General features: G+C 40.8%; 2 protein-coding genes across 2 annotated transcripts; one reads left to right on the forward strand and one right to left on the reverse strand.

Moving 5' to 3' along the window:
* Window positions 1-282: 282 nt before the first annotated feature.
* On the forward strand, window positions 283-5254 carry LOC129097718 (angiopoietin-2-like). Its single transcript, XM_054606621.1, has 6 exons — window positions 283-900; window positions 3096-3330; window positions 3757-3891; window positions 4000-4216; window positions 4839-5034; window positions 5108-5254. The coding sequence occupies exons 1-6, from the start codon at window positions 283-285 to the stop codon at window positions 5252-5254; spliced, it is 1548 nt and encodes a 515-aa protein (XP_054462596.1).
* A 662-nt stretch (window positions 5255-5916) lies between these two features.
* ndufb9 (NADH:ubiquinone oxidoreductase subunit B9) lies at window positions 5917-10086 on the reverse strand. Its single transcript, XM_054605631.1, has 4 exons — window positions 9966-10086; window positions 8033-8225; window positions 7319-7432; window positions 5917-6301 (listed from the first exon to the last, which is right to left on the reverse strand). The coding sequence occupies exons 1-4, from the start codon at window positions 10052-10054 to the stop codon at window positions 6170-6172; spliced, it is 528 nt and encodes a 175-aa protein (XP_054461606.1). The 5' UTR covers window positions 10055-10086; the 3' UTR covers window positions 5917-6169.
* Window positions 10087-10357: the final 271 nt, after the last annotated feature.

A 10357-nucleotide genomic window follows, 5' to 3' on the forward strand; every position in this document is an offset into this window, starting at 1 on the left:
AAACCTGGCTTGGATGTTACATAGTTTGAAGACGGCGAACTGGTTTGTGTTTAAGTCACAAATACAAATCTATGAACCTCATCTTTGATTTAGACAGCTCTTCCCTATCCTGAATGGAAGCCTACAAACCAAGACTAACTTTGGGCAAAGTCTGGACCTCAACTTGTAGCTATGACGTCTAACCCTGATGCTGATCCGCTAATTAAAACTGGTGACTTCACTTGAAGCTGCTATGGATAAAAACAGCAACAATCAGGGAGGACGGTTTAGTGAATATTCAGGATGAAGTGGCGATCCATTCTACTAACCTTTGTCTTACTGAGCCGCCGGAGTCACCATGTCACTGGAGACTTTTCGGCCTCTGATGAACGCCCAGACGTTGGACACGATGAGGATGTACACCCCAATACCCTCACGGAAAGAAACGGGGATGTACCTGACATGAACATCGAAACAAGCTGGGATGTACCAGACACGAACTTTGACACAAACTGGGACGTAAACAAGGACAACTATGAGGACGCGGACTGGCATCCTCCTCCATCCCACCTGTCCCCGAACGCCCCACCATGGATACGCAGCAGCAACACTGGTGTTGACGACAGAACCGAACAAAGCCTCAACCGAACTATTGGCAGTTCATCTGCACAGTGCGGCGAGTACAGCAGCCAGCTGACCTCTAGTGGCCAGTGCCGGCTGACGGCGACGCTGCCTCCGGTGCCGGTGGGAACGTCGCAGCGACGCTGCCCGGATTTGTTCCGCTGCACAGACGACATCTCATATTGGCTCCATGAGAACCAGAACAGGAAGCAGCAGCTTGAGGAGCTGAGGGAGACGATGTCGGAGCTGCAGGAGGAGCTGAGGAACCACTGCCATCGGGTCAAGACCCTGGAGGTGCAGGTACACTTCTGTAGTTCTGCTGGTTTGTAGTATATTTGTCTATGTTACAATGAAATGGCAGCTGAATGTTCTTAAAGAAATAGTTCAACATGTTCTAAATAGAGTCCTGCAAGAGTGAGTCCTAACACTTGTAGATGAGGTAGCATTTTTAGAGGTTTTTTTGGAAGGGGTTTTGGTTAGATGCCTGAAATAAAGTCTGCGGTTAAAACCAGCGTGAGAGGTTTTCAAGTTTTGTTTTACAACATAAATTTGTTAATTCTCTTGAATTGTGAAGCTTTTACTTAAACTTTACTTTAAAAAGGCTAACAAGTAACATGCAGGACATGCTCAGACAACTTAAGAGACATTTTCTTGATTTTCTTTTTGCGCAAATTGATGCTAAGACAAAAGCATCGAATGCACAAGTTAAAAATGTATTTCAACTTAATTTAAAAAAATGTGGCCGTCAGATTTGCACAAATGACACAAAAATCTGCTTTTTTTTTCTGTCTTGTTGAGTGGAAAACAAGAGAGACTTCTACACCAGATTCATCTTAAAACAAATGTGACATTTATTGTAGGATAACAGGAGTATATCGCCCAGCAGTTATACGTGCACGGGCCTAGCAGTACTGAGAAGTTCAGCAACTAAAAGGCGCTTATACAGAGTGCGCATCATGTTGTATAGGTTTTATGAGTTGAATATGATAGGTCCAAAAAAGAGGAAGGCGGCTCTTGGTTTAGACTTTTAGACTTTCTGAGGGCCTCATCAGTTGGTCGTAAAAAGGCCCTCTGTTATCTGTTTTCTCTGCAGTAAAAGCACATTCCTTCTTTAAGTGTCTCTGTTCTTTTCCATCGTACGGCCAGGCACTAGAATGCCCTGTCCGGAGTATTTGACCTTCTAAGAGAACTCAATCATTTACCGCAATGTGCACAGTGATAGTGTGATGTGAAAGCATAGACAAAATATACTGTGTTTGAGATTTGTATGTGTGCATTTATACATATGAATGTAATATTTACATGACAGTCTGAACATGCTTTAACTTTCCTTCCTGCAGAGAGTTAAATGCGAAAATTGATATCACTCTCATGTGCATATTAAGCAACAGCCAGTAGCCAGTTAGCATAGCATGGCATAAAGACTAACAAGGAGAAACAAGTAGCCTTCCTTTGTCCTAAAGTAACAAAATCCACCAAACGGCACGACTAAATCTTGCTTAATATCCGGCATCAACAACTTTCTACATTTCCAGCTGGCCCTAAGTTGTACTTTGATATTCAGGCTAACGTACTGCCTCACAAGCTAAATGCTTTTAGCACGGAAACTGAACAAAAACAATAAAGGCTATGCTACAAACATAACAGTGATAATGTTACTTTCTATTACATGCAGTTTACATTTAAGGGGCAAAGATTATTGGGGCACCTTCATCTCTCTTTCTCTGTCTCTATTTATCTCTGTCTGTCTTTATCTCCCTGTATTGTCACCCACTAAGTCCTCCTTAACCCTGAATGCTAACAGGATTAGCTGCAGGCCTTGTCTCGGGTGCCACCCCGGGTCATAGTCGAGTTAAAACTGGTGTCTGATATTGTTTTTTAAATTGTGCCATTGTTTGCTGACTAAAGTCTTGGTAGAGCAATCACTTCAGATTCAAGCATAAAAGCTAAACAATGGCCATAATTGAACTACTTGTGTGTCCCCTAATTGAAAACTTATAATTTTGGTGATCCGACATCTTGGTAATTTAGTTTATTGTACCAAACAAATGAGGCAAATCCTGCAAAAAATATAAATATAAACAAATATAAACAAAATAAAACCAAAAATAACCAAAATTATTGTTTCTGTATACGCAAATATGCACTCATCTGTGTGACCTTAACTTCGTCTTCGGAGGGCCTACTTGTCTACTTATCTGAAGGCACATCATTGATTGGCCAATCGGGTGAGAGACTGCTGACAGAGCTGATTGAATTAGGTTTCACTTTTGTTTACATGTTCATGTTTGTTGAACAGAAGTATTGTTTTTCACTCCTTACGTTTTTATTGCAAACAGTAATGAGCGAAGTTGTTGTCATCTTGAGTATCCTTCACTTTTCCTGGTTCACTTAAATGTCTCCACATCAATAGAGAAAAACACACTTTGTTTGTAGATGCCTTGTGCATTCTTCTAAAATTGTCTCACCAACTCTTCTCTCTTTTTATCTCACAGGCTGAAGAAAGTGTTAGTTTAGATTCACCTTCTGACGAGCGGCTGCATTCTTTGGAGTTACGCCACACCGAGGCCGCCATGCTGCTCCACGTGCACGCGGTGCTGCTGTACGAGCTGCAGACTCAGCTCCGCAACCTGTCGGCCGCCACGCAGCTCATGAGACTCAACACGGGCTGCACGATCAACGTCGTCAGAACGACGCCGCTGCTCGGCATTCGAGACACACTGACGCCAGGTACACGTGCAACCAACACGGTGGTGAGTTGTATGAACTGCATGTTGCTCGGTGTTCATGCAACCTAACTGGAACATTTTAAAACGAACAAAAAAATACACACACAGCAGCTTTGCATCTTTTGTAAACAGTTAAAGATGCAATGTGTAAGGAAAAACATAGATATTTATTTGAGATAACGTCAACACATGCTAACTTTGTAAGTAACTATGTTAGTTCATTTTTTTTATGTTTTAAACTAAAATTAAGGCCAGATCTTCCACAACATACCGCACTAAAGAAACACTAACGTAAGCATTTATACGGCAAGTAACAAACCACACCGGGTTTGTTTACATGCAGGAACATTCAGATGATGCACTGAAATTTAAAGAAGTTTCATAATTAGTTGACAGTTTGACATGTCTCTCTGTCTCCGTCCCTCAGGTGGACCTCGCTTGTCTTTCTGTCCGTCAGACTGTGCGTCTCTGTATCACAACGGTGTTCGTCATTCCGGTGTTTACACCATCATCATGTCGCCAGGCAACGCCCTGCCCGTCTACTGCGACATGGAGACAGAGGGTGAGACACAAAGACACGTATATGTATATATATATATATATATATATATATATATATATATATATATATATATATGTTTCTAAATGTATTTCTTTGAGTTTGCTCCAGGCGGTGGCTGGACGGTGTTTCAGCGGCGGGGTGACGGCCTGGTGAGTTTTAACCGCGGCTGGTCGGAGTACCGCGACGGCTTCGGCGAGCCGCGAGGAGAACACTGGCTGGGCAACCAACAGCTCCACCTGCTGTCCGACCAGAGCCACTACAGCCTCCGCATCGACCTGCACGACTGGAGCCACGCCCACAGACACGCCCTGTACCACAGCTTCAGGTAGACGGACCGGATGATAGAGATACAGAGACTGTGACAGACCAGGCTTCATGTCTTAAAGCTGCAGTCTCTCTGCTGTCCACCAGGGGGCGACTCCTCTGGTTGTATAGAAGTCTATGAGAAAATGACTCTACTTCTCTCTTGATTTATTCCCTCAGTAAACATTGTAAACATGAGTTTATGGTCTCAATCTCTAGTTTCAAGTCTTCTTCAATACAGCATGATGTTCATTTAGTAAATGATGCTCCATTTAGAGTCAAACAGACCATAAAGCAGGGTATGATTTAGGGCGGGCTTACTGTGATTGACAGGCCTCTTTTGTCTCACTAAACTTTAAGTTTAGTGAGACAAAAGTTAATTGTAACATTTTAGTCACTTAAAAATGCTGGTTATAGTTAGCTCCCCCCTTTTGTGTCCCTTGGTTGCAAAAAAACCAAGATGGCGACAGCCTTAATGTTGAACTTGATGCTTCAAAACGTAGTCCACAAACCAATGGGTGACGTCATGGTGACTACGTCCACTTCTTAAATCCAGTCTTTGTTATAGAACCATGTAGAGGACATGGGGTCTGCAGGACCAGTGGATCCCTCTACATTTATGGTTTCCTCTCATCCTCCTGCAGGATAGAGAACGAGGAGAACCATTACCGCCTCCATGTGTCCGGTTTCAGTGGAACGGTGAAGGATTCCTTCGGTTGGTACCACGACCAGCACGGCTTCAGCACGCCAGACACCGGAAACATCTGTGCCGAGATCAGCCACGCCGGCTGGTGGTTCCACCAGTGTTTCCACGCCAACCTCAACGGCGTCTACTACCAGGTAGGGACAGGAACACGCCGTGTACAGGAAACCCAGAGCCGGTGGATCATTAACTTAATCTCTTTTCCACCAGGGAGGGCGCTACTCTCTGAAAGCTCAGAACCTGCTCGGGCCGGACGGCATCGTCTGGTTCTCCTGGAAGGAGTCCGACTTCTACTCTATGAAGGCGGTCACCATGATGATGCGACCACGCAACTTCAGGCCGAGTTTGTCGCCATAGTGACGGGACGGTCCGAAGCCCTGCTTGCAGCTTTTTGTGACTGCTAGCTTCCTGCCAGAAATACTCACAACTTTACCAAATGATGTATTAATCCGCTGCTGAAAATAGTCAACAACAAAAGCACAATTTTGCGCTTGAATGAGTAACTTTTGCAAAAAACTACAGTGTCCAGCTGATTAAATAAATTTGTGTTTTAACAAATAAAACTTTATATGTGTGAGCCATTTTCTACAGATTTACACCTTCAGAGCCACAGAAAGTACTGAGACACAGACTTACACATTCTTCTGGGTCTGAGAATTTAAAGGCAAAGACTTATTTTTCATGATCCCAAGTCAAACTGTCCTTGGGGGAAAGTTTAAGAAGCAGCACGAATAGAAAGTGGCCAATTTTACTGTCATAACTTTGATTTCTCAGGGTATCATAAGAAAGGATAAGTGAGAACACCTGTGCATATAAATACAGAGCCTTTAAAGTACTCACTCTGTCTTTTGGGAAAATATCAAAAAAAGCTGTTTTCTTAAAGAGTAATATAAGAAGATCTATAAACACATTTATATTAAGTAAAGATGTACTGAACAAATTAAAGTAACACTTTTCCTGCTTTAAATATCCAGATTAAGAGAACTTTCTTTTGCAGTTAAACACAACACACAAGCACATTTTACATCATATAATTATTTATTGGAATAGTTACAGGTAATAGTCGATACATCTACAGGACTTCCCAAAGTCTCAACTCAGCGTGAATTCAAGCAGGTTGTTTTCTCAGCCGTGCAACCTGCACAGATGATCGACTCACAAAACATTCTTTACAGAAATATGTTAATTCAGCCAGTCGTCGTGCTGCTGCTCTGGTTGTTGTCGTTGTTGTGTGTTGAAGATTGTTTCCGGATCCCGGGAGGTGGAGGGTGTTTATGTGGGGCGCTCCCTGGGGCGGGTGACGTACTGCCACCACAGAGGGGGGAGTTCTCCCTCGTTGCGGGCAGGAGGGAGGACCTCGTTCTTGGGGCCTCCGGCTGGAGTCTCAGCCTGCAGCTGGGCGACCTGGAACCAGACAGGAGGGAACAAACGTTTACAAAAAGGCCTTTAACATTTTCATCATCTGTTCATTGATTATCATTTCTGCTATTGCAATTTCTCAGAGCCAAAGGGGATAAACAGTCTTAAACCCAATACTATTCAATTAATAGTGATTTAAGACAGAGAGAAGCAGAAAATACATTGAGAAGCTCGATATCTGGCATCGCCGCTTGGAAAATTACTTTGAGGAAATGACTGACATTTATCTTTTAAAATGTTGGATAGTTTTACCTCGTTGAAAATGTTCTATTCTCTTTTTTTTCTTAAAGTAGTCTATTTTAAAAAAAGCAATCTTTGGTGGAATTGTTCAACTCATGGACAACCGATAGATTGCAGAGTCAGCATTTTCTTTGCGATTTTGGTTGATCTCATCTTAGAAGTCTATGCTTTTTTTTGATTAGGTGTCTAAATGAAGGAATGTGGTTAACACAATCTTAAGAGAGTTAAACATTTTATCCTAACACATTAAATAAATCAGTAAATGGCCCCTCTTGTGGTGAATTTAGAAGCTTTTACTGTCTTAAAAAAGGCGTTTGCTAACGAGTGTTGTTTGTCGGGAAAATTGACTGCATCACGCTGATACTGGGGAAACCTATCTTCTCAGTGGTGGTGACGTTGAAGTTATGTGACCATGGTGTTGTTTGTTTACAGCCTAACATTAGCCTTTTACTTCTGCCTATTGCCTTAAAGCTTTAAAAAAAATGCTGAAAATAGCCCCCCCAACTGTTTTTGTGCTGAACAAAATGTGCAAGAATCATAAACGTTTGTTTGCCACAGAGCTTATTTTCTGCAATGATCAAAGTACAATGGACAAACAATCAACAGTTTCTTCTGAGTCCTTCCTTAAGTATTCAAAGGGTAAATAGGAAGGACTATAACGTCTATTTTGCTTTATTTATAGCACAAGGAGGAGGTGACATGTGCTCTGGTGGAATGTAAATCATGTGACCTGTAGACCGACAGGGTCCTGAAAAAGCTCACCTCTTTGTCCCAGCTCTGCAGCCTCAGTTTCTTCCACTGCTCCCTCTTGGAGAAGTAGTCGGGGTACATGGCCTTCTCGGAGGGGTGCCAGTGGTCCAGCGTCCATTCTGGGACCTGTAGGGACAAAGCAGAGCTCAGGACTTCCATCACGATACATTAGGATTGTCTGCATTTTCCTGTCATGTTTTTAATCTTAAATAAGACGATTCAAGTGTTGCTTTTCTTTTGTTGCTAAAATAGGCCAACTCGTAAAAAGTCTGTAAGTTTTTGAGGATTCAAAAGAACAAATACACGCTTGATATTAAACATTGTAGAATCTCATTAAAGATTTTTAACGTGTTGTAGATTTGTTTGAAGATGTCCAGTTGCACTCCCTTCACATCTCCAGCAGAGGGCGGTAACGACTCGACAGACCACATAGTATAATAATTTGATGCATGAAAAGGGTGGTCTATTTGAAAAAATCCCTCAGCATTCTGTTACAGAAAAAAAGGAAACAATTTGAAACGACTTGCAAACTTATTGCGGCTTCAAAAAGCCACATCACACATTTTTTAAATTCTGAATTACAGAAAAAGTCTCAAACTAATACATTCAAATAATTGTGTTTTTAAATCTTTTTGTGTTTTCTTAATTATGTAAGTGAGAAAATACAAAAAAATAGTAAATTAATATCCATAAGGTAATATTAAACCCCTCGACGCCCTGCCTCACCTTGAAACACTCATATCTCTCGTAGGACGTCCCTCCCGGGGAGTCGGGGAAGATGTAGGGCTGGGGGTGTTGGTTGGTCCAGAACTCCTCCTCTCCCGCCTTCAGCATCATGGTGGCCTTCACCATGTCCTTCTCGTCTTTGCTGTCGTCGAAGCGAGCTCGCAGCATGCAGGCGTAGAACCGGTATTTGTCTCTAAAACGATAAAAAAACACAATTTTTAAACATCTGAGACTACTGAGAGTTCAAAAGGAGACCCAAATGTGTCCTGTAACAGCAAGATATATAGAAAGAAGAAAATGCAGATACTGTACAACAATGACACAAACAAACACATCATGTGTGCTAATCATGCCAGCTCAAACAAACGGCATTTCTTCCTTTTGAGAGAAACACTGCACTGGTTTCATAGTTGCACTGTAACATTGAGAAGCTTTACAATATCAAAATGTTCTTGATCATCTCCATAACTCTTGTCTGCAATGGAAGATCTGGGTGTAACTTTTTGTTTCCCTCCCCAATAACAATATTTTTCATCCAATAACAATAATAGAATGGACATTAAATATGTCTGTGGTTCAGCAGATATGCAACAAGAAATTGCTGAATAGAAATTACAAATTTAAGCAAAGTTTACTTTTTTAAACTCTCATAATCTTGGTTATTATTGTTTAAAACCACGTTTAAGGGATCCTCTTCAAAAATGATATATTCTAATCCAGTTTTTAAACTGAAAAACAAGAATACTGGTCTTAAATGACCAATATACAGCGGGTAAAATAAGTATTGAACACGTCACCATTTTTCTCAGTAAATATATTTCTAAAGGTGTTACTGACATGAAATCACCTGACTTGAATCCAATAGAAAATCAATGGAAAGATCTAAAGATCAGAGTTCATAGAAGAGGCCCACGGAACCTTCAAGATTTGAAGACTGTGTGTGGAAGAATGGGCCAAAATCACACCTGAGCAATGCATGTGACTAGCTTCTCCATACAGGAGGCGTCTTGAAGCTGTCATTACCAACAAAGGCTTTTGTACAAAGTATTAAATCAATTTCAGTAAGCGTGTTCAATACTTTTCCCCCTGTGTCATTCCATTTGATTACACATAACTTAATTCCTGAACTTATTATTATTATTGTTTTGTATATATTGATTACTTGGGTTGTTACCAACATTTGGTGAAAATTTCATGTCAATAGCACCTTTAGAAATATATTTACTGAGGAAAAATGGTGACGTGTTCAATACTTATTTTACCCGCTGTAGTTCTGGGTTTCTCTCTTTTATGTGATATAATAATAATAATAATAATAATATAAATAACAACATTCTTTCCTATTCCCATTTTAACCTGAATAAAAGAGGTGTCTTGAAGCTGTCATTACCAAAAAAGGCTTTTGTACAAAGTATTAAATCAATTTCAGGAAGAGTGTTCAATACTTTGCACCCTGTGTCATTCCATTTGATTACACATAACTTAATTTCTGAACTTGTTATTATCATTGTTTTGTATATATGGATTACTTGGGTTGTTACCAACATTTGGTGAAAATTTCATGTCAATAGCACCTACTGAGGAAAAATGGGGACGTGTTAAATACTTATGTTACCCGCTGTAGTTCTGGGTTTCTGTCTTTTATGTGATATAATAATAATAATAATAATAATAATAATAATAATAATAATAATATAAATAAATAAACATACTTTACTATTCCTATCTTAACCTGAATAAATCAAAATATTCAGTTCACATCATTTGAATGAAGCTCAGAGGAGCTGCAGAGGACATGTGTTTTGCATTGGGTGACCTGGCTAGCTGTTAGCTTAGCCGTTAGCTCTTTAGCTTAGCATCCCAGCAGACAGACTGTGCGTGCGTGATACAGCACCCACGTTCTCCACTCATTAAACCGGAGACGTGTCCTCACCTGAAGATGCACCATGACTCCAGGTGTCGGAGGGACTTCTTGTAGAGGCGCAACACCTTCTGGTGGTGCGTGAGATAGGCGGCGGCCATGTTTTCCTCGTCCGCTGTCACCTTCCCGGAGAGCGGCGCGGAGGATTCTGGGAGTTTGTGGATGTATTACCGTAAATACATGTGTAATGCGCAAAATGTTTGTTTTTGGTCTTTTTTAATGCTGTTTCTGCCACGATTTTAATGCAGATGTCGACCAATTAAATGCAAATTGTTCACATTAGATTTTGTTTAGAACATTTAGATATAAAAAAACTTAAAAAATAGCTATTTCAATAATTTGACTTCCCTCTTTTATGATATTTACGGTAATATAGTATTTACACATTGTGTTATTACCGTAAA

Source organism: Anoplopoma fimbria, chromosome 10 (genome assembly GCF_027596085.1).
Source record: "Anoplopoma fimbria isolate UVic2021 breed Golden Eagle Sablefish chromosome 10, Afim_UVic_2022, whole genome shotgun sequence".
Lineage (NCBI taxonomy): Eukaryota > Metazoa > Chordata > Actinopteri > Perciformes > Anoplopomatidae > Anoplopoma > Anoplopoma fimbria.

What these genes read in the sequence shown, in the direction of transcription:
- LOC129097718 (XM_054606621.1), top strand. Translation starts at nt 283, where the DNA reads ATGAAGTGGCGATCCATTCTACTAACCTTTGTCTTACTGAGCCGCCGG. An exon ending in CTGCGACATGGAGACAGAGG is followed by an intron (nt 3,892 to 3,999) that starts GTGAGACACAAA and finishes AGTTTGCTCCAG; the next exon opens with GCGGTGGCTGGACGGTGTTT. An exon ending in GCCCTGTACCACAGCTTCAG is followed by an intron (nt 4,217 to 4,838) that starts GTAGACGGACCG and finishes ATCCTCCTGCAG; the next exon opens with GATAGAGAACGAGGAGAACC.
- ndufb9 (XM_054605631.1), bottom strand. Translation starts at nt 10,054, where the DNA reads ATGGCCGCCGCCTATCTCACGCACCACCAGAAGGTGTTGCGCCTCTAC. An exon ending in AGAGATATGAGTGTTTCAAG is followed by an intron (nt 7,433 to 8,032) that starts GTGAGGCAGGGC and finishes TTGTCCCTACAG; the next exon opens with GTCCCAGAATGGACGCTGGA. An exon ending in TGCAGAGCTGGGACAAAGAG is followed by an intron (nt 6,302 to 7,318) that starts GTGAGCTTTTTC and finishes GTCTGGTTCCAG; the next exon opens with GTCGCCCAGCTGCAGGCTGA.